Source organism: Mustela lutreola, chromosome 9, assembly GCF_030435805.1.
Source record: "Mustela lutreola isolate mMusLut2 chromosome 9, mMusLut2.pri, whole genome shotgun sequence".
Classification (NCBI taxonomy): domain Eukaryota; kingdom Metazoa; phylum Chordata; class Mammalia; order Carnivora; family Mustelidae; genus Mustela; species Mustela lutreola.
The window spans coordinates 74,394,859-74,418,926 of record NC_081298.1 but is presented as its reverse complement, the minus strand read 5'-3'; the positions used below and the strand labels follow the sequence as shown (position 1 = coordinate 74,418,926).

The window sequence follows — 24,068 nt, the reverse complement described above, 5'->3', positions numbered from 1 at the left end:
AAGTAGGAAAGGACCAGATCTTGGAACCACTCACAAATCTCATCAGGGGCATGAGATTTTGTCCTAAAGGCAATGAGAACGGTTATAATAGGCAAATGGCATTATTAGATATCAGCTGACATGTGGAGAATAGGTACAATTGATTGCAGAGATGACACAGAGTGGTCTGTTAATATGCTATAGTAGCAACTGGGGAAGAGGTGATTTGGAGCCTAAATTTGGGTGATATCTGAGGAAATAATCATTTCTGATGATGGAAACACTCTAGCGTGAACAACAGCATATGGAACCACCTGAAATTATAAAGTCATCAGGAGAGTTATAACAGTATGAATTGATAGGAGAGTTGTTGGACAAAGACATTAATAGAGCAAAGGGTATGTGTCTTTGAAAAGTTATTTCATGTTTGGCTATCAAATTATGCACATAAACATGTTTATCACATAAATATAAGCCAAAACCACATATTCATCATTCATCTCACAGCCTTAAGATAACCAATATCATATCTAATGTGTTTTTCCAAATATAATTTGTATGCAAGCACACAGAAGAAAACACAAATTGTGCACTCTTTTAAAACAAACATGGGCTTAGAATTTAAGCTGTTTGTATCCTTGGGGTTTTGGTTTTTTTTTTTTTTTTTAATTTTTTATTTATTTGACAGAGAGATAAAGAGATCGCAAGTAGGCAAAGAGGCAGGGAAGCAGACTCCTGGCTGAGCAGAGAGCCTGATGTGGGGCTCAATCCCAGGACTCTGAGATCATGACCTGAGCTGAAGGCAGAGGCTTAACCCACTGAGCCACCCAGGTGCCCCTATCCTTGGGGTTTTATTCAGATTATCAGTATATTAAAATGACCCCTAGTTTCACACAACGATATGTTAGTTTCAAGAATACAACATATTTACATTTTAAATTAAGGACTAATGCATGAAACATTATTAGTCAAATACACATTCAAAGAACAAATTGTTAAGGCCTAAGTGACAGTTCTTTTCTATTTCTCTAGAAGTATGTGACTAATATAATGGTGGGTTTATTGTGGTAAATACAGTGTACAGTACAAACAGTATAAGAAAGTATTTATAAATTATTCTGAGAAAAATTTATATCTATTACGTTTCTGAGCAAAATGCTCCAGTCTTTTATCAGCAGTAGTAACGTCCAGTATTTCTTTCTCCTCTGAGTTCTCTGAGCTTTTGCCAAAATGTCTTAGCTCAAATTCCTTGTTAGTTAATTTTCACAGACGAGAAAAGCTTCTTGTCCTATATACAGCTGAGCACTGAGATGGCAGCCGGGATCTTCCTAAGTGCTTTATAGATCAGGTGTACATTCATCTATTCTCAAGGTCAGTTTAAACTGTGTTTCTATCAGATAATGTTTTGTTCAAAGAAGCGAGGCTCTCATTTAGTTTCAATGTGTGAGGAGGAAACACCGTTGTGGCTCATGTTTGTTCCTTACACTGTCACATATTATTTAGAATGGTTTAATAAAAGCAGATATTTGAGAGTAAAAGAACATACATAAAATTTTTTCCCAAGTGTTATACATTTCAACATGTAAGCTTTAAGTGAAACTGAAGGACAATAAAATAAAGTCACTTTTGTCAAAGCCTTTTCCTGTAATAACATATTTGGATGATGCAAGATATATTCCCTTGTGATGTCCAAGTAATTGATAAACCGATTTGTGTGGAATATACAAGAACTATTCAGACATTGTGATAAATGTATTAAATGAAATGAATAAGAATTTCTATTTTCTGAATAGGACATAAAGTATTCTAGGCCGATTTTAGATGCTTCAGTGTGCCAAAGATGGTATGAAGTTTGGTGTTCATAAATTACTAATCTGGAATAAGAGGTTGAATGTATTTTGAAAACTTAAACCTGTTTCACCTGAACATGTTTAACTAGTTAATAAGAAACATCAAAAAGACAAAACCCTGAGATCAACGGTCATTTTTTGGTAAAGCTATTATATGCTGTTTAAATTGGTTGTTCGGGTCTGTCTATAACATAAGTTTAATAACCTAGCTCAAATGCAGATTTCTAATTTTCAATTAACATAGGAATAATTTTGTTTGCTAAAATAAAATAAATGAATGAATGACAAGTCTGAAACATGAAATGTTCTAGGTAGAACTTTTTAAAATTCCAAATTTCAAAAAATCATGTGGCAACTGTATAGCTCAAGCTTTAAGTATTAACTTTTAACCTTTGACCTTACAGATTTTAACCAATGAAATGTCTCTTTAAACTTTAAAGGAAACAATGATAACGAGCGCCTGGCGATTGCTAGACAGCGAATTCCATATCGACTTGGTCGAGTAGTTGATGAATGGCTACTCGACAAAGGTAAAAAACATTGATTAAAACTTCAAATAAAAAAATAATTTGAACATAACCAAGTAGTACTTCATTGTAACACTAATAAACATAAAAAATAAATTTTCCGTAAAACTAAATTAAAAACAAATTTAAAACAGTAAAATGTAGATAGTAATATTTGCATACCTTGTATAATAATTTCTATACATTTTTAGACGTACCAGCTGTTTAATAATCTTACCCTGTTAACTTAAGGTTAAAGGGACTGTTAAATATAATCCACTAACTCAATCTATGAAGGTACTCACAGCAAGCATTAACCCAAAATGATAAATCATTCATAGATTATATTACATGTTCCAGCCTCTAAATTATTAACTAAAATATATGTAGTTCTGATATCTTTATTATGGTCCTGAAAAACAAAACAAAACAAAACAAAACAAAACAAAACTCTTGGTTTAAACTCTAGGCATCTTAAATAGTGGGCAATATGGATTGCCAGTCAAAATGAAGTCCCTTTAACGTTTGCAACCTTCTAAGAGCATTTGAGAACAAGCCCTAATTAAAACTGAACTTAAAGTTGTGTGCATGCTTTTTATGAGCAGAGAGCAATCTGCTAAAACTGGATACTCAATTTGATGATATTGGTACTGTTGCTGAGGATTGCTGTTAGATGGAAATGTGCCATAATTTCTCCATCGGTTTGTGTATCATTCCTGAAGCCGCTTTTTACATCTGAAGCTATTTTTTTTTTCATTTTGTTTTGTTTTAATAGACTTGCTGAAAGCCAATCAGAAAATATTTTTGGATTTTTTTTTTGTTTCTGACATGCTCAGTGTAAACCATGCATTTCTTTTCAGTGTGATTGCCGGAAAAATAGAATAATTCAAATAGCAATGGACTATGCCTTCAAAAAAATAAACATTCTTAAAGAATAGCATATAGATACATGTGGCCATTACATGAACTATGAAATTTTTATCATAAATTTACAATTAGATTTAGCTGCTCTAGATTAGTTTCTGTCAATGGTAATTTTAGAATGACAAATACTTGAAATGTTAGATATCTCACATTTTTTTAATTTAACAATTTAGATTTAAGAGACCAACAGTGTAAGATCTTGAGGTAAAAGAGAGAAGGGATCCACTAAAAATTGATTTATAATACGTATCTTTGATTGGTCTTTTAGCAAAAGTACTACATTTACAATAAGTTGAGAATTTACAAGTATTTGCCAATGATTATGCATTTCATGGACACCTCATTTATAAGCAATGAATTATGAGTCAAATGCCTCTCTTATAGTTTATTGCTATCATTATCCACCCCATGAAAGATCTGTTTTATCATCCTTTGTAGAATGTAGAGTTCACAATCAACATTTTTGCATGTATGTAATATTATTTTTACAGGGCGTCAGCTCACAATCTTCAATAGCCAAGCAACTATAATAATTGGCGGGAAAGAGCAGGGCCAGCCCTTCCAGGGCCAGCTCTCTGGGCTTTACTACAATGGCTTGAAAGTTCTGAATATGGCAGCCGAAAATGATGCCAACATCGCCATAGTGGGAAATGTGAGACTTGTTGGTGAAGTGCCTTCCTCAATGACAACTGAGTCGACAGCCACTGCCATGCAGTCAGAGATGTCCACATCAATTATGGAGACCACCACAACCCTAGCTACTAGCACAGCCAGAAGAGGAAAGCCTCCTACGAAAGAACCCATTAGCCAGGTGAGTATGTGGATTTCATTCCTTTGTTTTGGAACTGTGGTTATGAAAGTGGGCTTTTCTACATATGTGTCTTTTCTAAAATGGGATTGTTTCTAAAATGGGATTGTTTCTGATCTCCGGTGCTCTGGTTTTCTTTGAGTCTTGCTTAGTATAATGTGCTCAGTTTGAATGTGAAATGTTTATATACTGTTGATTTGAGATTTGCTGCTTTATATCAGTTTGTTAGCTGCTAGCTTGATTAATAACCTTGGTCTAGCCCAAGCTGAGGGGACTGCCTACTAATTACACAGTGTTTTCACTTTTTAAGTTAAGTAAACGAGTAAATTAGTGAAGTATTTGAAAGGCCTTATTTGTTCAGTCTCAGCACATTATCAGCATAAAATAAAACAAATTTGAAGAGAAATTGCTTACAAATTTCTGTTGTATTTTGAAGTGTTCAGAATTTTGAGTTGATAAGCGTGTGGTTCCCATAGTGAATGATAGGTCTACTCTTTTACTATTGTTGAGGGGGAAATTTTTATTCTACCCTTCAGGTTTCTTCTGGCTGATATAAGAAAGAAATTGACGTGAGGCAAAGTAACAGGAGGGGGAAAAAATTTTGATTACATGTACACAGTCTCAATAATAAAATTGAGACCCATAGAAATGACCAAGGTAGTCAACTTTTATACTTTTTTATGCAAAGACAAATATATCTGTAAGAAATTTACATGGCAAAGAAATCTTAAGTTTGGAAGCTTCTATTAGTAAGGAGTTCTAAATAGGGTTTGAGCTGGGATAATAAATTAGTAAATTTATTTTACTAGTAATAAATTATTACTAGTAGGTAGGTTTATTTATAGAGCCTTCTTGGCTTTGTATTTCCAGTGTCTGGTTATATGGCTGTCTCTTTACCTCCTGGTACAGGAGGACACCATTAATCTGGAAGATTTATTTTCTGCTTTCTGAAGGCAAAGGGGCATCATGGTGTTCTTGTACTGGCTGTTCCTTGGTAACTTTAATTGAAACTAATCACTATACCTAGGCCCCCACACTGTCTATGAGAGAAATGTGCTATTAGTATATCAGAAGACTTTTTGTATTGTATTTGATTAACTGACCTCACCTTGAATTCACGTCAATGAGCTTATGTCTTACATCTAAAATTTTGAAAAACAGAATTTTTAAATACCAAACTTTTACAAGATTGAAGTGTAATAATTCAGTCAAGGTATAATTAGTGATTTCCTACTATCTATCAAGCCACTGGTATTGCATCAGTGAAGAATAAGAAAAAAACAAAACAAAACAAAAAAAACTACCTGCCCCAGAGAACACTGTTAGAATGCTATAGGCTTACTATTAAATGCTATTAGATCCCTAATGACATTTATAGCCTTTGTATATATTCTGTTGTGATGTCTTTCAGAATTATGTGTTCTCCTAGGTCTAAATTGATTGTTTTGTTTTGTTTTTAATAGTGAATGAGTATATCTAGTAGTTGCCATATAAAGCCTTTCCAAATACATGATCCTAACTTCTAGGAAACGGCACTCTAAAGAAGCAAGAATGTCAACAATTATTTTTACATTTATTTTATTTCAAGTGTTTAAGATAGACCTAAGTGTCAAATTTGGAAAGAGAGTAGAAGGTAAATTCTGTTCATATCAGCACCCTATCTACTGACGTATGTTTATCAAAGAAAGAAAAAAAAATATATTTATTGATCATTCTACATGTGCCATACATTGTCCGAGGTGGTGGGATTCTTTAGCAACAATGAACAAAAACCCTTGTCCTTATGGAATATACATTGTAGTGGGAATGTGTGTTCATATAGTATAATCATTCTGTTCATTTTCTCTATCTTGTTTCATTAATCAGATTGTTAATAGTAAAATTCAGTCCTTTGGATGAAAACTTGTGACTTTAGAATTTTAGACAGTTTTACGCATCTCCATCAGCTCCGTTTGATAATTGTTACTGATATTTCACTAATGATTTGTTATTATGGCCTTTGGTTTATAGTTTATTTAATAATAAACAAGTTATTAAGATGGGTTTGATATAGGAAAATGAAACACAAAGGACTTTATAGATGATTTCTTTTACATATAATAATTCATAAGAGGACATTGTGGGACAATCAGAGTTGGAAATGTTCCTAGGAATAAAATTTGAAATAATCAGATATTTTTCTTAGTAGTCTTATTTTATCACTAATGGGATTACAGCTGCCTAAGTTCCTAGGGAGACCAGATGTACCCCAAAATAAGGAAAGACTTATCAACCTTTCCTAGAATGTATTTTACCAATTAGTAACTGGTATATATTAAGAAGTTCTGTTTTTTGAGAAAACGTGCAAGATTGCTATTGCATTTGCAAGCTCAATACCTAGAAGAGAAAAAATAAAGTTATGCATTTTATAGTATTAATATAAAAGGAAAATAGTTAACTACCCATTAATTTCCAATGAAAAGAATCCCTTTTGTTATAAGCTATTACATGTTTAAAGAGAGCAGTGGTTTATGGAAGTAAATGAGCTAATCAATTAGTGATTATTTGGTTCATTTGAGGAGGTATTGACTTAAATAAAAGATTACTAGGTTCATTAAAAAATAGATATTTTAAATCTTCAGATTTTTAACAGACCAATAATGGCAATTAAATAATTTGGATTAATATGTCACAAACAGTCAATTGTGACAACAGTGTTCTCAGGTTGGACCAGTAAGTTTTAAAATGATCTTTGATAATGAAATGTATGTGATTTCAGGAAATAAGTTGTACATAAATGGAAAAACACTACTAAAGAAGAAAGCAAATTATTTATTTTTGAGTAACAGAGTAATTTATTGCAAATTCTCTTTACCTTACAATTGATTTTATTTTATTTTATTTTTTCAGTGTTCCAAAATTCATTGTTTATGCACCACACCCCAGTGCTCCATGCAATACGTTCCCTCCTTAATCCCCACCACGAGGCTCACCCAGCTCCCACTGCCCTCCCCTCCAAAACCCTCAGTTTGTCTCAGTGTTCATAGTCTCTCATGGTTTGTCTCCCCCTCCGATTTCCCCCAACTCACTTCTCCTCTCCATCTCCCAACATCCTCCATGTTATTCCTTATGGTCCTCAAGTAAGTGAAACCATATGATAATTGACTCTCTGCTTGACTTTTAAACTGTCCTTCAACTGTGAAGAGATCATGGATATACGTAGAATTTGAATTCTTTGTTCAAATTGTCAAACTCTTGGAAGGTTAAAATTATAAGAGAGTGATTTGTAACGCTAATTCCAGGAAGGTAACCTTTGACCCATTTTTGCAGATTGGATGAAGCATCTTCTTTAAACCCTCTCTGTAATGGCCGTATCTGCCTGCTTTTATCAACTGCCTTACTAAATTGTGTACCAAGAAGGGTCATTTCATTTTTCAAAAGCCACGCTGGACTGTTTTCTCAATCAAAGTATATTTTCCTCAGTGATAACACTGAGCGACTTAAGCTACAATGGCAATGTACCTTGAGGTGGTTGCATGTTTTAGAACTATGGAAACAAATTTTTGGCCAAGCAAAATTAAATTGAATTCATTTCAAATAGATGAGATGAGGTTTGTTCAGCCATCCTACATACACGGTAAATAGCAGGGGAGAAATGCATTTTCATTTTTTACAGAGTCAGAGAATTTTTATGAAAGAGTATTTATCAAAGTGTTATCCCATAGGATCTTGTTTACTTTCCTACTTAAATATGCTTTTAAAAATGTTTTTCTGCTGAATGATGATCAAATTTCAGACTGATTTTTACTTTAGAAAGACACAGTTTATATCATGAAATAATGAGGACATTTACCAACTTTTCTGAGTACATGGCTCTTAAAAATGTGAGTACAGGGTACCAGGGTGGCTCAGTTGGTAAAGCGGCTATCCAGCTCAGGTCATGATCCCAGGGTCTTGGGATCAAGCCCCACATCAGGCTCCCTGCTCAGTGGGGAGCCTGCTTCTCCCTTTCCCTCTGCCCACCGCTCTGCCTACTTGTGCTCTCTCTGTCTATCTCTCTGTCAAATAAATAAATAAAATCTTTTTTAAAAATGTGAGTACAACAATATTGATGGTACTTTTTAAAATTGTACTTTTTAATGTGCCTTATATAAGGTTTATAAAATTTGTTTTACTTAGAATATTTAATACCTAAATGTTTCCATAAAACCTGCTCATCTTAAAAAAGAGAAGCTTTTAAAATGAGGAAAAATTAATATGCACACTAGTGTTTAAGATCTTAGAGAGAAAGAAAGAGAGAGAGAGAAAGCTTTCTCTAGGGCAACTCTCAGAAGGAAAATTGCAAATAATTGCTGGTCAAATTTCTCGGAATGCTGAGAGAAATTTGGGATGAGGGGCAGGAGGGTCACGCAAGATTTTTGGCTTCTAAATGTTCCCTCTTCTGAATAATCTGGCAATGTCTTATAATATATATAGCTTTACATAAATGAGTAAAAGTAAGCCAGCCTTGCAAAGGGCAACATTCACTCCCTTTGGCTGCAGTCTGTAAAGAAAGGAAATTAAAGCTGTGCTATTCCTTTTACGATCAAAATTATAATTATTTATTCTGTTCTATTCTTTTGGCTCTTTTTTTCGGGACTGTTTTACAAGCTATATACACACTATAGAGCACCATAGTGATCCATAGAAATGCCTTTTACTTAGAGGAAGTATAGGAGAATGCAAGGAACACAGTAGATCATGAGATATATTTCCACTTTGAATACAACCACTTACCTTGTTGTGTAACTTAGATAGGTTGATTCCCATGGCTAAACTTTGGCTTTACTACCACTCTAAGTGGGTTAACTAGGAATCTCTTGAATTGCATTCAGCTCTGAAATTTCAATGATACTAATGATGATGCTCTTAACTATGTCTTCTGGTGATTATTTTAAAGCTTCGATTTCACCCTTGACTTTTACACAGGACAGATACGCATCTCGGTTGGCTTGATAGTTCGGCACCCCTGGTGGACCAATGTGATTATTAATACTGTCCCTATTTTGATCTATCTATTGCACTTTTTTCTTACAGCATACATAAAATCCATCTTCGTGGGAAAAAAAAAAAACTCATACTTCATAAGAGTAATAAATAGTGAAGCCTTGTTCTTTGCATTCAGAGCAGTAACTGCCTTTGGTATCCTTACCTGCTTTTAAGAATCCATAGCCCTGGGGCGCCTGGGTGGCTCAGTGGGTTAAGCCACTGCCTTTCAGCTCAGGTCATGATCCCAGGGTCCTGGGATCGAGTTCCGCATCAGGCTCTCTGCTCGGCAGGGAGCCTGCTTCCTCCTCTCTCTCTCTCTGCCTGCCTCTCTGCCTACTTGTGATCTCTCTCTGTCAAATAAATAAATAAAATCTTTAAAAAAAAAAAATCCATAGCCCTTTTCACCTTCTTTTTCTCTTCTTTCAAAAATCTTGAGAAAAGAGAGAGAGTAAGGCTATGAGAGATTCTGTTTTTTGACCGGAGGGACTATGGTTTGCAACTCCTAGGAAGAAATCACAGAGTAGGACAGGATCAGTTAATGTGAGTGAAACATATGGGAGGAATTCTGGGGTTCTAGTTGGGCTTTTCTCAGAGTGGACATGGCAGACCCACTCACGAAGAGAAACTGCTGAACATTTAAAAGCATCGATAGGTTGTCAGAGACATGCAAATTTCTCATATGAAGTGTCCTCTGAATAGCATCAATTCCTATGGAATGTTCTGTAAAGAAACCCAATTAGCGTTCAAGCAATAAAAGAGTATTTGAATATATTGGACACTGCTGTTGTTTCCTGGCAGCACTAGAGATGCTCCTGAAAAATTAATGCTATTTGTTTGAAAAATGTAAGCAGAATGCATACATATTTCCATGAAAAATGTTTAAAACTAACAAAATACATTTTGTAACTTCAAAAACAAAATTTTATTTTTTATTAAAAATATTAATTAACCTCAGCTGTGGCTTCATTATAAAAAAAATAATAGCATTACTTATAATTATGTGTGTTCCTGAGAACCACTCTGAATTTTAAACATACTGGTGACATGAATAATTAATTTTATTTTTGCTAGTCCAGTCATTCTGCTGAATTCATGTACGTGAATGTATATTTTTTACAGCACATTTTAGTGCATATTGAAAATAAAAACACTTGAATGTAGATTTAAAAATATATACAAAGGCGTAGTTTCCTGAAACTGATGGTGCCGGGTAAGAAAAGTATAATTCATTGTAATTTTAAATGTAGGTAAGCAACTGCTGCCTAGGGGTTTTTCCCCCTCATTGCTGGTTTGCAAAAGTGCCAGGATATATACATTTTAAGGAATTTATGTTAAGAAAGTTGTTCTACTTGGGGCATTTTCTTTAGGCTCTGGAACTTTTACCAGATAAAAAAGTGTCCTATTGGTGGGTGTAACCTTGGTTTTGAGATGTCTTCAGACATAGGTAGTTCTAAATAAATATATCTGTCTATCCATCTACCATTCATCCATCCATTCACTTAACACATGTTTGCTGAGCACTTGCTGTATACCAGCCAGTGTTCTTCAGACCTGGAAATAGAGCACTGAACAAAATTAGGCTTTTCTGCACAAAGCTTATACTTTAGTTAAAGATGAACAAAAACATTAAAACAAATATACACAGGATGATAGCACTTTCAGGAAAAAGGGAGAAGAGAGGGGATGCTTGTACTGGGAGTAGGTGGGCATTAAAGGGCCATCCTTTGGGAATAGACATGCGTAGATTATTAGTGGTAGAGGCATCAATCAGAAGAGTAGCATATTAAATTTCAAACTTAGATCCAGCAGGATCATACCCTGTATGGATTATGCTAGTGGCAACCAGGTGCTGTTGTAGGAAACTAGAACGAAAGTGACACCAAGATTTATCTTCTCTCTCTCTCTCTTTTCTTTTCTTTTCTTCTTTTTGTTTGTTTGTTTAAATGAGGGCTGCCCAGAGGCTGGGGCCAAGGCCTAGAGTGGGTGCAGTGTGGGGCTCCCGGGAAGACACAAAAAGTGCAGTTGTAGCACCCAGAGGATGCAGTGTAGCTTCAGGTATGGGGAGGCAGTACGTGCAGGCCCTCACGGAGGAGCAGGGACAGGATAAGCTGGCTGGGCTGAGCCTTGGGGCAGCTCAGATGATGGTCGAACCACACCACAGGCACCGCTGCCAAGAGCAGTCTTTCCAGAGGGAGCTGTCTCTTGGGATCTTAGGAGTTCTATAGGCTGGCAGAGGAGTTCTGGGGTGAGAAACACTTTGGTGCACTGGACCCCAGACTCAGGAGGAGGTCTGTCTCAAGCCACCTATGAAGCAAACTTCAATCCTTTCTAATGCCACCCCCTACTTCACTCAAAGTCACAACAAGGTGATACCCCCCACCTAGGGGCCTGGCCAGGTCTAAAGGAAGAAGCTCTGGCCCAAAGGTTCTGTGGGTGGGACCATTTAAGGTCAGAATCAGGAGAATTATATATACTTGCCTTGTGTGGTCCTATGAACATGAGACTAATAAGCATCTTGTTAATCAGATCAGAAGTATAATCAGGGATGCCTGGGTTGGGCACCCCACTCTTGGTTTCAGCTCTTGTGTGATCTCAGGGTGGTGGGATCAGCATCCGTTGGGGTCTCCACACTTGGCTCAGAATCTGCTTGAGATTCTTTCCCTGCCTTCTACCTCCTCCCCTGCTCCTCCCCCTGCTTGAACTCTTGTGCTCTCTCTCTAATAATAAATAAATAAATCTTTAAAAAAAGAAGTATAATCAAATTCTAGGGTATATAAGTGTGTTAAGAAGGCACCTAGGTGGCTCACTGAGTTAAAGTCTCTGCCTTTGGCTCAGGTCATGATCCCAGGATCCTGGGATTGAGTCCTGCATTGGGCTCTCTGCTCCGTGGGGAGCCTGCTTGCTCCTCTCTCTCTCTGCCTGCCTCTCTGCCTACTTGTGATCTCTGTCTGTCAAATAAATGAATAAAATCTTTAAAAAAAAAAAAAAGAAGAAGAAGAGGAAGAAATGAAAACTCAGAAAGTATGGCTTGGTATTATTATTATTATTCTACATGTGAGAAAATTGAGAAACTCCATAACTTATCCAAGGCTATGCAGCTCGCTTCTGTTCAGAGTATTTTGAGGTGGTCTGGTCCCCTGCTCTTAAATATGGGCAGAGTCTTATTACTTCTTGTCCTTTCATGTCCTTACCTTGTTCATATGATCTCCACACAAGGGACACTTTGCTCTTTCAAAAACTGAAATACAGTCACGATACTACTTTCTTTAATATGTTTAGGTATTTAGGATAAAGGGCAGCTTCCTGGGGATGTTCACTAGAATCCATCCTTCACAACCATCCTCCTGGCTGTCTTCCTGGAAGGCTTATCGCCACTCTTCCTCCCCACCCTTCCCTCACCTCGCCTTCTGATTACCCATTCACAGTGACCTCTGGAGGTCATTCATTTCACACCTCTGTGTCCTTATTTTGGAAGGTGGGGGAGAGACAGTCAAGTACCTGCCAAAGTGAGTAGGCTCTTTGAGACCAAAAAACAAAGCAGGCCACTCCATACAGTTTCCATGAGTTGTATTCAGGATAACTTACTAACAGAGGGATCCGTTGGAGGATGAACCTATTACACAATCATTCTCCACTACTCTGGGCTTTAGCCTACCAACTGAATAGGGTGAGGACATGCAAAAGGGCCTTGTAGTGAGATCACAGGGTTTGCCTATACCTCAAAGGACTTGTGTTCATCTAATTGAGACCTAACATTTAATTAGATCTTCCAGTACCACCTGTGTGTCAGGAAGGGGAGAGGTCATATTATCTTTAACAAATTTACAGAGGGTCAAGGCAAGACTTCCTCCCTTCTGGCCCTGGTGGGGACCATTTGTAAGGTATGCAAATCAATTTCCAAGGGGTCCTGGAATATGTGGCCCCAGGGAACTGAGTGAGCAGGGGTGAACAAGATAGAGTGCTAAAGATGGAGTCATAATTGTGAGCACCTGGCAACTCAGCATGGAAAGCCCTTTCCTTTCTTCACCTTCCTATTTCTTCCTTCATACTCTGCAGGTTCTCTTGGTCTGATTCTGCGTTGTGGGAAGAGTCTGAAGAGGTAACACCAGTGTTGGCTGTTAGGGGGCAGTGTCACATAGTGGTCAAGGGCATCAACTCTGGAAGCCAGAATGGCTACCTAAATCACAGCCTTATTTCCCCATATGCTAGTTGTGTGACCCTGGGCAAGTTATTTAGCCTCTGAATACCTGTTTCCCATCTATAAAATGGAGAGTATGGCTTTACAAACTTATACTGAGGATTAAATGAGTCAGTGCACTATGTGTACCATATAGAATTACTGCAATTGGCAATTTTTTATTACCAAAAAAATGGAAGTTTCATATGGTTCATCCTAGAATGTAAAGAAGTAAAAAAAGTATCTAACACATGTAACCATTACACACATGGTACTTTTGTGTAGAAAGCATTCCGTAGGTGCAACGTATAAATTAAAGCTGTAAAGCTGTTTTCTTACTTGAAAAGCTATTTTCCCTGCCCTTGAAGAAATAGCTCCTGCCAAAAAAAAAAAAAAATTGTTCTTAGTTGTTGTTTCTGAATGAAACCATCTATTGTGGGGCCTGTACAGACCAGAATTCTCTCTTGAGTGAGGTGTTCTCCACAGGGAGGCAGCAACATTCCCTTAGAAAGTCTGTGGGGGATGGGGAAGGGCAGGATTTCATTCATGGGGAGAGTTGTCATTGGCAGTTAATGAGAGAGGGCCATTAAAGCTGGACACTCTACTGTGAAAAACTATCCACTAATCTTGATACCCTGTACTATTTTACTCAACATCCCACCACCACCCGCAAAAACGCGACTTCAAATTATTGTTGACTGAACAGCCGAGAAATTCCCCTGTACCTGTTTCCCAGCTATTCTCAGACAGGAGCTAATTCAGAGTATGGTACCATATTGCAAATATGATTTCTGTAGCTGTCCTTGATAACACATTTTGATTAAGAAGCTTAAAAATTCATGATATACTCCTTTTTCAACTTGGATATGAAAAACATCAAGCACTTCCAGCTGTGAGTTACACTAAACTAAGTTTGGGATTCTTGATATAATCTCTTTTGATATAATCTTTATTAGCATTGGAGAAATAGGATGATGAGACTTTGTATCTAAAACTTCAGATGTGGCAGTAATTTCAATATTTTCTCAGGAAGCTCTGGTGAGGTTGGCACCTTATCTAATACTTCTGGTCTCAATTGTAGGGCAAAGGAAAATATATTTATGAAACAGTTAATGTCAAACTTGCAAGATGATAGCCTTATTTTCTTGTTTTAGTTTTGATCAGTATTGTAAATAATTTGGGCCATAATAGTAAGTGAACTTCTCGTTTTCAAATACACAAGTATTTGTATTATACCTGTCAATTTATTCCTCTTTTATTTGTAGTAATAATTTTCACTGAGGGGAAGGAGAAAGCAAATCATGTAAGCATTAAAAAAAAAAAAAAAAAACAGGTCAATTGTGTGTGTGAGCAACTGTATGTATGTTTATGTGTGTTAATGGTGATTGTTTTTTTCCTTCATGATAAATATAAAACAGTAAGCTTTGTTCAATAAAGTAATGCCAAGATTAAATTTAAAACTCTACAATAATTTCTAGAACCAGTATTAGGTTTTCTTATCTTCTGGCATCACTGAAAATTTACTCAACAGTAAAAGATATATTAACAGCATTAGGCTGGAACCTCAAGAGAATATTTAGCTAATTCATCTGCCTTGATACAACACTTCTAAACAGATTTCACTGTGTTGTCATCATCATCATTCTCTTCACAGAAGAGATATACAGAAGATAATACCAATATTAACCAATGGTTTCTCCACTAAGCATTCTAAATGGTAATTAAACAAAATAAAACAGCAGCATATGCTTATGTGTGTGTGTGTGTGTGTGTGTGTGTGTTTTGACCATGGTATATGTTCCCTATAAATCCACAAGTCTTTTACTTAAGATTACAAGTTAGCAAATATCTTTTGTATGTCTAACATATAAAATGCACTTATCAAGGTATTATATTCTTAAGGATGAGGGTGACGTACATAGTGATTTAGGGTTTTATAACCAGAACCATTTCTCAGACATTTAGATTATTAGTGAATCCATACTTAAAATACAAAGTGCCCTAACTCCACAATGGCAAAGCTTTTGTACATAACAGATGCATAAACTATTATTAGCACCATCACCAACATAATTGAAACTCAGAAGCAAATTTAAAGGAGGGAAGATATTTTCATCCCTTTTTAATAACGAGCATATTGTAGCGACACGCTTATATTACTTCACATGTCCTAAGTGTTGGCAGTGTGCTAGACACTCTCCTGGCTCTGGAATGTCTCACAATCTCTGGAAACCTTTTTCCAAAATAGATGCTGTCATCCATAGATTGTGGCTTGGCCCTTTTTGTCCTGTTTCAGGATTTTTCCAGTCACGTGGGATCTAGAGACTCCCCCTAAGAGGCATAGGGAAGCTAAATCCTCTTCATCTTAATATGGAACAAATATTGGATTGAGGAAGCCCTAGTACTGTCTATTACAATGTTGGAATAAAATATGAGCCAATAGTAATAGAAACTTTAAAATCATGTTTATCTTGATGACCGATTTTTTGGGAATATCAACTACACTTGTGTAAGCCAGGTCTTGGTGTAGCATCTGGCTTAGTGTCCTTGTCCCCAGTGTGCCACCACTCTTCTTCCTTCTTTGCTCCCTCCTCTTTCTTGCCCCCCTCCCCCCCCACCCCTGCCTTTTTTCCTTCCATGTGCTAGTCCCTCTTTTAGACACTACATATTCACACATGAGGACCCAAATTTCAAAGAAGAAAAATGGGCCTGAACTTGGCTAAGGCTATCTAGGTGACAAATACATTCTACTATCAAGTCTGTAAGCCTGGTGGGCTAACCACATGAGGAGTCTCTATCTGCTCTACCACATTATACTGGCTCTTCTGAGGTCTCCACTAAATATAGGCCGGCTTTTAAAATTCAGCAGTAAGTGGAACACTTGAGGGAAATTTATTTTCATATTTTCTACACCTCTAAGTTTATTTCTACAGCAGCTGTACCTGAATACATATCAAAAGCTTGTGTGCATAGCTACAGAACACTGTAGGTACTTGTACTGATAGATCCAAAATAAGTATCAATTTCTCTTAGAAGAAAATAGAAAATATCTATATTCCATTAAAGGGGAGTTTTCTGGTTCTGGCCTATATTTCAGAAATGAAAAGGGCTCATCAAGATTCTTTCAAAATTTGTGGTGACATTCCTAAACCCAACTTTTCCAAGCATAGCAGTAATGGCCATTAGTAATAATTCTAGACAAAGTCAGCATAAAAACCCATCATAACATAATGGAAAAATAAGCCATCACAGAGTAGCCAAATGACCCACTTGTTCTGTTATGAACTGATGGCTTTCTATTGTCCAAAGTAAGAATTTTTCTTGTGGTTTCAGTACAGGTTTAATTACATTCGTGACTAAAGTCCCTGTTTTATTCAATTGCCTTTTTGTCTTATACAATCTTTTCAGTGTGGCTTTCCATTTCATATTGTTTGGGAACTTTATTCAGAGAAGGAAAGAAAAAAAAAAACACGTAGAAAGCACCTAAAACTTGTCATTGCTATGTTAATAGTTAACCAACACAAAATTCAACTTCTCTAAACACAAAATCCAAGTTCCTACCTTTTTAGTCTTTTGTATGTGTTTCCCCCTCTAAAAGCGATATTCCTGTTTCCTCCTTTTTTCCTTACTATGACTATACCTGTGACCTTATTAAAATTGACTCTACATTTGTAAAGTTCTAGGGCTTTGCTCATCTGGATGGTACATGATTTTCGACCTTGCATTTCATTTGAAGCTTTTCCAAACAACCCTGAGCAGAATGCATTTCCTGTTTTCCTAGCACTTGGAGAGATTATTAGACATTCAAATAAATAGATAGATAAGTAATCTATCTATCAGAGCCTACAATCTTTAGTTATCTTTTGGACAAGTATCTTCACCTCAGGATCTGTGTTTTATTAATCTGTGCAAACTTAGCACCTCACTAGGTGCCTGGTGCCAAGTGGATACTTAGTAAACACGTTTTGAGTAAAGAAATTAATGATCACACAGAGTGCCGCTCCAGCCATGAGACAAATACTGTGTTGCCTAGTCTCAAGTTTCCCTGGATTCATCAGCATTTGTAGAGAAGAAAGATGGTACACATAGGAAGGGAATAATTGAAATAGTTTCCTTCATATGCAGAGTAAAGAAATGGTATTAACATGCTGGTTGTAAGGTTTCTGAACATTTTATATGTATTTACTTAAGAGAAAGACATGGATATGATTGACGGGGGCACAATTCTCATTTCAGTTTGTACTACTGACATTCACATTAGTCCAGAAAGGAAGCTCCAGTAGTTGTTCCTCAGGTGGAAAGGAGAAGGGTACAAAACAGTACAATTGTGTCTTTCAGGTCACAGAGTATCAGGTGTAAAACCATCTTCCAAATATTAGTGGGGTATCTTGTTTAGAGCATTCTGTTTTACATAGGTGGGAGCAGTGCTGATGATCCCTCTTTGGGGGGTATAGTTGTTACTCACATAATTTAGAATTGCTGACACATCATAATGACAAAGGGCAGGCTGACTTTTGATCAGATTTATTACTGTTTTTAATTTCTCCACAGCAAATCACCCTCCTTTTTTTATTTTAAGCTTTTAAAATTTCATTTAATTTTAGGAAAGGGAGTAACAAATAGAAAAAGCTAGATGAAGTAGCCACAAAGTATTTTCCTCCCCAAAAAACATTTCTGGTCAGAGATGGTTCTGAATCCCTGCTCTTTAATTATAATGAATAATTATTTTATTACGGAGAACATCTGAGAAGGGAGAAAAGCATGTATATAATTCCATGGGGAGCGGTGCAGAAAGCAGGGGCTGCTGATCAATTCATTCGCTGCATCAAGTCTTGCAGGCCAACAGCTGCTGGCTTTCCAGGCATCACAGTTGACAAAGAAAGCTGCAGCTTTTTCCACATCTGGGTCAATATCCTGCTTCTTCAGAAAGAACCTGACCGTTCTCACTGTTGCCCATGGTGAGCCAGTCATATTGCTCACATCTCAGGATTGTGCAAATAGTTGGACCCTCTTCAGGAGCCAGGAATTCACATTTCCAAGTAGTTTGTCTGACTTTTGATATTTCTAGCCAATTTTGATGAGGAATAAACAGGTGAAACTATTTGGAGAACAATAAGGAAGTCTGATAAGATGAGACCCATTACAGGTCCAGTTTGCACCAGAAACCCTTGACAATACTTCAAGGAAAGCTTGTCACAGGCTTGATACTTAGATGTTAACTATTGCTGGAAAACAGATGGAGCTGGGGAAATTGTATAAATCTTTTGCAGCTTGTGTTGGTTTTGTTAGGATGTCCTGACAAGTTGAAAATATCCTTAATCAAAAATGTGTTTAATATACCTAACCCAGGCATCTGGGTGGAGTTGGTTGATCATCTGCCTTTGGCTCAGGTCATGATCTTGGGAGTCCTAGGATCGAGTCCCGCATCAGGCTCCCTGCTCAGTGGGAAGTCTACTTCTCCCTCTGACCCTCTCATGCTCTCTCTCTCTCAAATATCTTTAAATAAAAGAAAGTACACTAGCCCACCAAACGTGATAGCTTGCCTAGCCTACCTTAATATGCTCAGAACACCTAGCCTAGAGTTGGTCAGAATCATCTGGCACAAAGCCTATTTTATAATAAAAATATTGATTTTGCATGTAGTTTATTGACTACTGTACTAAAAGTGTAAAGCAGAATGGTCACATGGGTACAAAATGTATGGGTTGTTGACCCTCATGATCGCATGCCTGACTGGGAGCTGTGGCTCTTTGCCACTGCCCAGAGTCACAAGAGAGTATCCTACCACATATCACTGTCCCAGGAAAAGACCACAATTCAAAGTACAGTTTCTACTGAAAGTGTATCACTTTTGCAACATCATAGAGTCATCATAGAGTTGACTTGCAACATCATAAATTGAACAATCAAAAGTCAAAGACCATCTGTACAATGTTTTGAAAAGATAGTCATTGCCAAGTTTAAGCTTTTAAAAACTGTGATATTTTCATAGGCAATTTAAAATGAGAACCAAGTACAAAGAACTAGATAAGTAAAAGAAGAGATTAGAGCCTGCTGGCATAACACTAATTGGACACAAAGACTTAAATGAAGTTTGGGGAGTGGAGTGAATTCCTGATGAAGACAAATCTAGACAAAGCCTAGGAAATGTCAAAGGAATTTATTCCTGCTGTGTGGGTTACTTGAAACTACAACATATTTAAATGGGTGGTACCTGAAATTGCAATTAATAACATTAATTATAACCTGCTCTTTTACACTATTTTGGAAGCTAATAGCAGGATGCTGGCAAAATTCACTTTTATGCTTTGTGGTATGTATGCAAAACAAGAGGGAATAATTGGTAAATTATTTTCATTAACATAATATGAGCACATGAAAACAAATGAGTGTGTTTTAGAAGATAGAACATATAAAGAGCAACAGTCCCCCATCCATCCCCTCTCTACTTCCAGTCTTATCCCCCAGAGATGATATCTTTTCATAATTCTTTTAGTAATTAGTTTCACATCTCTAAATAAGTTACTTCCATTTGTTTATTTATCCCTTTTATACAATATTTATATAATTTCCAGTATGAAAACTGAGGATTACCTCAGGAATAGATTATTTTTATTTATTTATTTGGCTTTAATCCCTTCCTTTTTCTTTTCTTCTTCTCCACTGAATTATATATAGAGAGGTTAGTTGCATTTTTTTTTCACTTTAAGTATTATATGTACATCTCCATATCACATTCTGTTAGTTTATGACAATATCTTTTGAATGTCCACATTAAGTATGATGAAGGTATTGTATTCCTCTCCTCTTCCTCGACTTTTCCACATCTCACCATCTCACAGTATTTCCAGGGATGTAATGTTAACGTCCTGTTTGGCAACCACAGCCAAATGTCCCATATTTTATCTATGAGGAGGCTGAAGTGGAAAAGCAATAAAGAACATTGAGGTTACCATTACTACATCAATAGCATTAGATACAGTCTCAGTTCTGCATTAAGATTACATTCCTTTTCTTGTGAGTCCAATATCATATTACCTGGATTGCTCAAGGGGGGATTTTCCCAGAATCAAGGGCAAATGGATTTCCTTCCATTCTATCAATTGCTGCGAACTGGGGCATTTTGTTTATTTCCTGTTGGGACTAGTCTTCCAGAGTTTCATTTTTCTAGGAGTTCCTCAATATTTTTCTTTCTTTCTTACATGGCTTTCCTTGTCTTTACTGTATCATCCCCCTAAATACCCACTTTAAGGTCATACTTTCAGGGATGCCTAGGTGGCTCAGTCAGTTAAGTATCTGCCTTCAGCTCAGGTCATGATCTCAGAGTCCTGCGATTGAGTCCCACATCAGTCTCCTTGTTTAGCAGGGAGCCTGCTTCTCCCTCTGTCTGCTGCTTCCCCTGCTTGTGTTCTCTCTCTCTCTCTCTCTCTCTCTCTGACAAACATAAAATATTTAAAGATCAATCAATTAATCAATCATACTTCGAGTTCAATCAAACTCTTCACCCCTCTCTCTGCCACCCTGAGGTCTCCTGTCTGGGCTTTCTATTCTTGAGTATCAGTCTGCACTGGTTGTTCTAGAATGTGACAGGAAACCCTAGTCAGGTTAATTGGGCAGAGTGCATAAGTGGCAGACTTTTCTTTGGAGATGGAAGACACTGATCCTAATGCCAGAATGAAGAACATCTGCAGTAAGACCTTGACATTTCCCTAGACCATTCCTTTGGCTTTCAAGAGAATGGTCTGGATTTTCATTTATTGGTTTGTGCTTTGGGGTAAAAAAGCCACTCTGTTCTATAATTTAGGTGGTTATATTAAGAATCTGTTCCTGTATTGGGGTACCTGGGTAGCTCAATTGCTTAAGCATCTGACTTTTGATTTTAGCTCAAGTCATGATCTCAGGGTGGCAAGATGGAGCCCCACATCAAGCTCTGCACTAGGCATGGAGGCTGCTTAAGATTCTCTCTCTCCCTCTCCCCTCCCCACTAAATAAATAAATAAATAAATAAATAAATAAATAAATAAAAATAATCTATTCCTGTGTAACAAATTATCCTCATAATTAGCAACTTAAAATAATAAGCATTTTTTTTCTCTCACAGTTTCTGTAGCTTAGGTGAATCTGTATGAAGCTTATCTGGGTGCCCTTGGCTCAAGGCCTCTCATAAAGCTGGAGTCTAAATATTGACTAAGACTGCAGTCTCATTTGAACCTTTGACTGAAGGAGAGTAGGAATCCACTTGGAAATTCATTTAATAGTTTATCATGTGGCTGTGTACAAGCTGTGTTTTCTCACATATAGGCACAGGGCTGCCTCATGAATGTTAGCAGCTCATGTCCCCCAGGGCAGGGGATTGGAGAGAAGGAGAGAACAAGCAAGAATGGGAGCGAGCTCATGTGGGATGGGAGCCACAGATGTTCTATACTCTAATCTTGAAAGTGACATTTCATCATGGCTGCTGTTAGTTTGGCCCACACCAAAGGGGTGGAAATCCCATGAGGGCATGAATGGCAGGAACAGAGGATCTCAGGAAACCTTCAAGGCCTCCACAATGTCACAGGGTAGGAGAACGACAACTGCTGTGACATTTACGTATATATTTTGTCAGTCTCCTTCTAGTTCATCTCCGTATTGGCTCTCTCTGACTTTGTATCCCCTGTATCTCTGCAGCATATTCTTTTTTTAAATTTAATTCTTTTTAATTTTTTATTATCATATAATGTATTATTAGGCCCAGGGGTACAGGTCTGTGAATCACCAGGTTTACACACTTCATAGCATATACCTTCCCCAATGTCCATAACCCAGCCACCCTCTCCATACCCTCCTCTCCCTGGCAACCCTCAGTTTGTTTTTGAGATTAAGAGTCTCTTATGGTTTGTCTCCCTCCCAATCCCATCTTGTTTCATTTATTCTTTTCCTACCCCCAAACCCCACATGTTGCCTCTCGACTTCCTCATATTAGGGAGATCATATGAAAATTGTCTTTCTCTGATTGACTTATCTCACTAAGCATAATACCCTCTAGTTCCATCCATATCATTGTGAATGGCAAGATTTCATTTCTTTTGATGGCTGCATAGTATTCCATTGTATATATATACATCTTCTTTATCCATTCATCTGTTGATGGACATCTAGGTTCTTTCTATAATTTGGCTATTGTGGACATTGCTGCTATAAACATTTGGGTGCATGTGCCCCTTCAGATACCCTATGACCCAGCAATCACACTCATGGATATTTACCCCAAAGATACAAATGTAGTGATCTGTCTTTTTCTGCTAATTTTACTCAGCCTCTTTCATTCACTTCTAGGGTTCTACTTTTCACTTCTAGAATTCCACTTTCATACTCCTAGTACTCTACTAGAAACTTCTTTGGAAATCTCTTGATTTTGCTAACTGTATACTTTTTCTATTCATTATTAAGAGTTTACAGCCCATTTTTTGTTCTGCTAGCTTTTATTTTTATGTGGCCTCATGGAGGACAGACACAGGAAGCAACTATTTTCTCCCTCAATTTGAACTAGACATAAGGATTACTACTATGACTGGAGGAATTTAGATAGTTCAGTCCTGACTTTAGTCACTGTGTAGAAAAGAACACTCTTTGCATTTCAAGGGACTTATTTTCACATTCAAATGACAGATGGGAAGTCTTCCTCTGCCCACAAGTAATCTCATTTTTTTTAACTTTTAACAGATCCGGAAATATGAAGAAAACACTATATGATTCTTATCATTTCTGAGTTCTGAGCTTCCTAGTCTTTCCTCTGTCAACTTAACCTGCTTATACACTTTCTACTTGTTTGAGTATTTATGGTTTTGTACTTATACAACCTCAACGAATCTTTTAATCTTCCCAGTTTGACCAAGTTTAGCAATAATCATTTAGACTCAAAGAGCAATCACAAAAAATCTAAGTGACTCTGTGGTTGATAAGGTCTGAGTTCTTTTGCATTATTTTATTGTCTTTCATTTCTGATGGTTGGAAGTAGATGATGTGGTAAGCTAGCAAAATAGCCTTCCATCTCTCTAATATCTTATCTTTAATGAAATCTTAGAAGGAAATGGGCTTATATTTCTGACTTCATAACCCTCTATTCATTAATGAAGAATAGCCAAAATGAAAAGCCAGGTGTAGTTTGGTCTTGGTATCCCAATTCAATTTGTTCCAGAGAGTGAGGAACAGAAATGTTACAGAGATATTAGAGTAGTATTGGAAGAAGAAGAGAATTTTTATTAGCTGTATTCCAGCACTCCAACTTTTAAAATTTTGACTTCAAAAACATTTATACCTTAATTCTGATGTTAATCAAAGCAAGATTGTTGCCTGCTTCTGTAAAAAGGAACTCAAAGTCTATTATAATAAAAAGCAAAGAAGAGTAACACTACATTCAAACCTAACATACCTGCCATATTCTAGCCTTATATTGTTATCATCATCTTTTTTTTTTTTTTTTTACCATTTCAGAGTAAACTATTCCTCTTTACTCTGAGAACAATATTCAATTTGTCTAATTAAGCTGACTTAAGATTTTGTCTTACCTTCTGTTTTAAGCATCTCTACCTCCTTCATGTATCAGTTAGTTTTTGCTGTGGTACAAACTATTCTAAAACTTAGTTCATAGTTGTATAGTTCTTCAGTTTGGACTGGGCTTGACTGGATGGTTTTTCTAATGGTGATCTCAGCTGGTTTAGTTCATATGTTGGTGATCAACCACCATGCTGACAAGGGACTGGTTGATCTAAGATGGCTCATTGGAACAGCTTGTCTAAGTTCCCCATGTGTCTCTTCCACCAGAAGGCCAGCTT

At 36.8% G+C, this 24,068-nt stretch overlaps 1 protein-coding gene across 25 annotated transcripts in view; it reads left to right on the top strand.

The window, feature by feature from the left end:
* Window positions 1-24,068, top strand: part of NRXN1 (neurexin 1) — a 1,178,968-nt gene that overhangs the window by 1,035,447 nt on the left and 119,453 nt on the right. For 14 of the 25 annotated variants that reach the window (XM_059134774.1, XM_059134778.1, XM_059134800.1 and 11 more), the window contains 2 exons: window positions 2,270-2,359; window positions 3,751-4,070. In XM_059134774.1, coding sequence (XP_058990757.1) covers window positions 2,270-2,359; window positions 3,751-4,070 — 410 coding nt within the window. The remainder of the gene's footprint in view (window positions 1-2,269; window positions 2,360-3,750; window positions 4,071-24,068) is intronic. The other 11 variants (XM_059134785.1, XM_059134801.1, XM_059134789.1 and 8 more) reach the window with 1 other exon arrangement.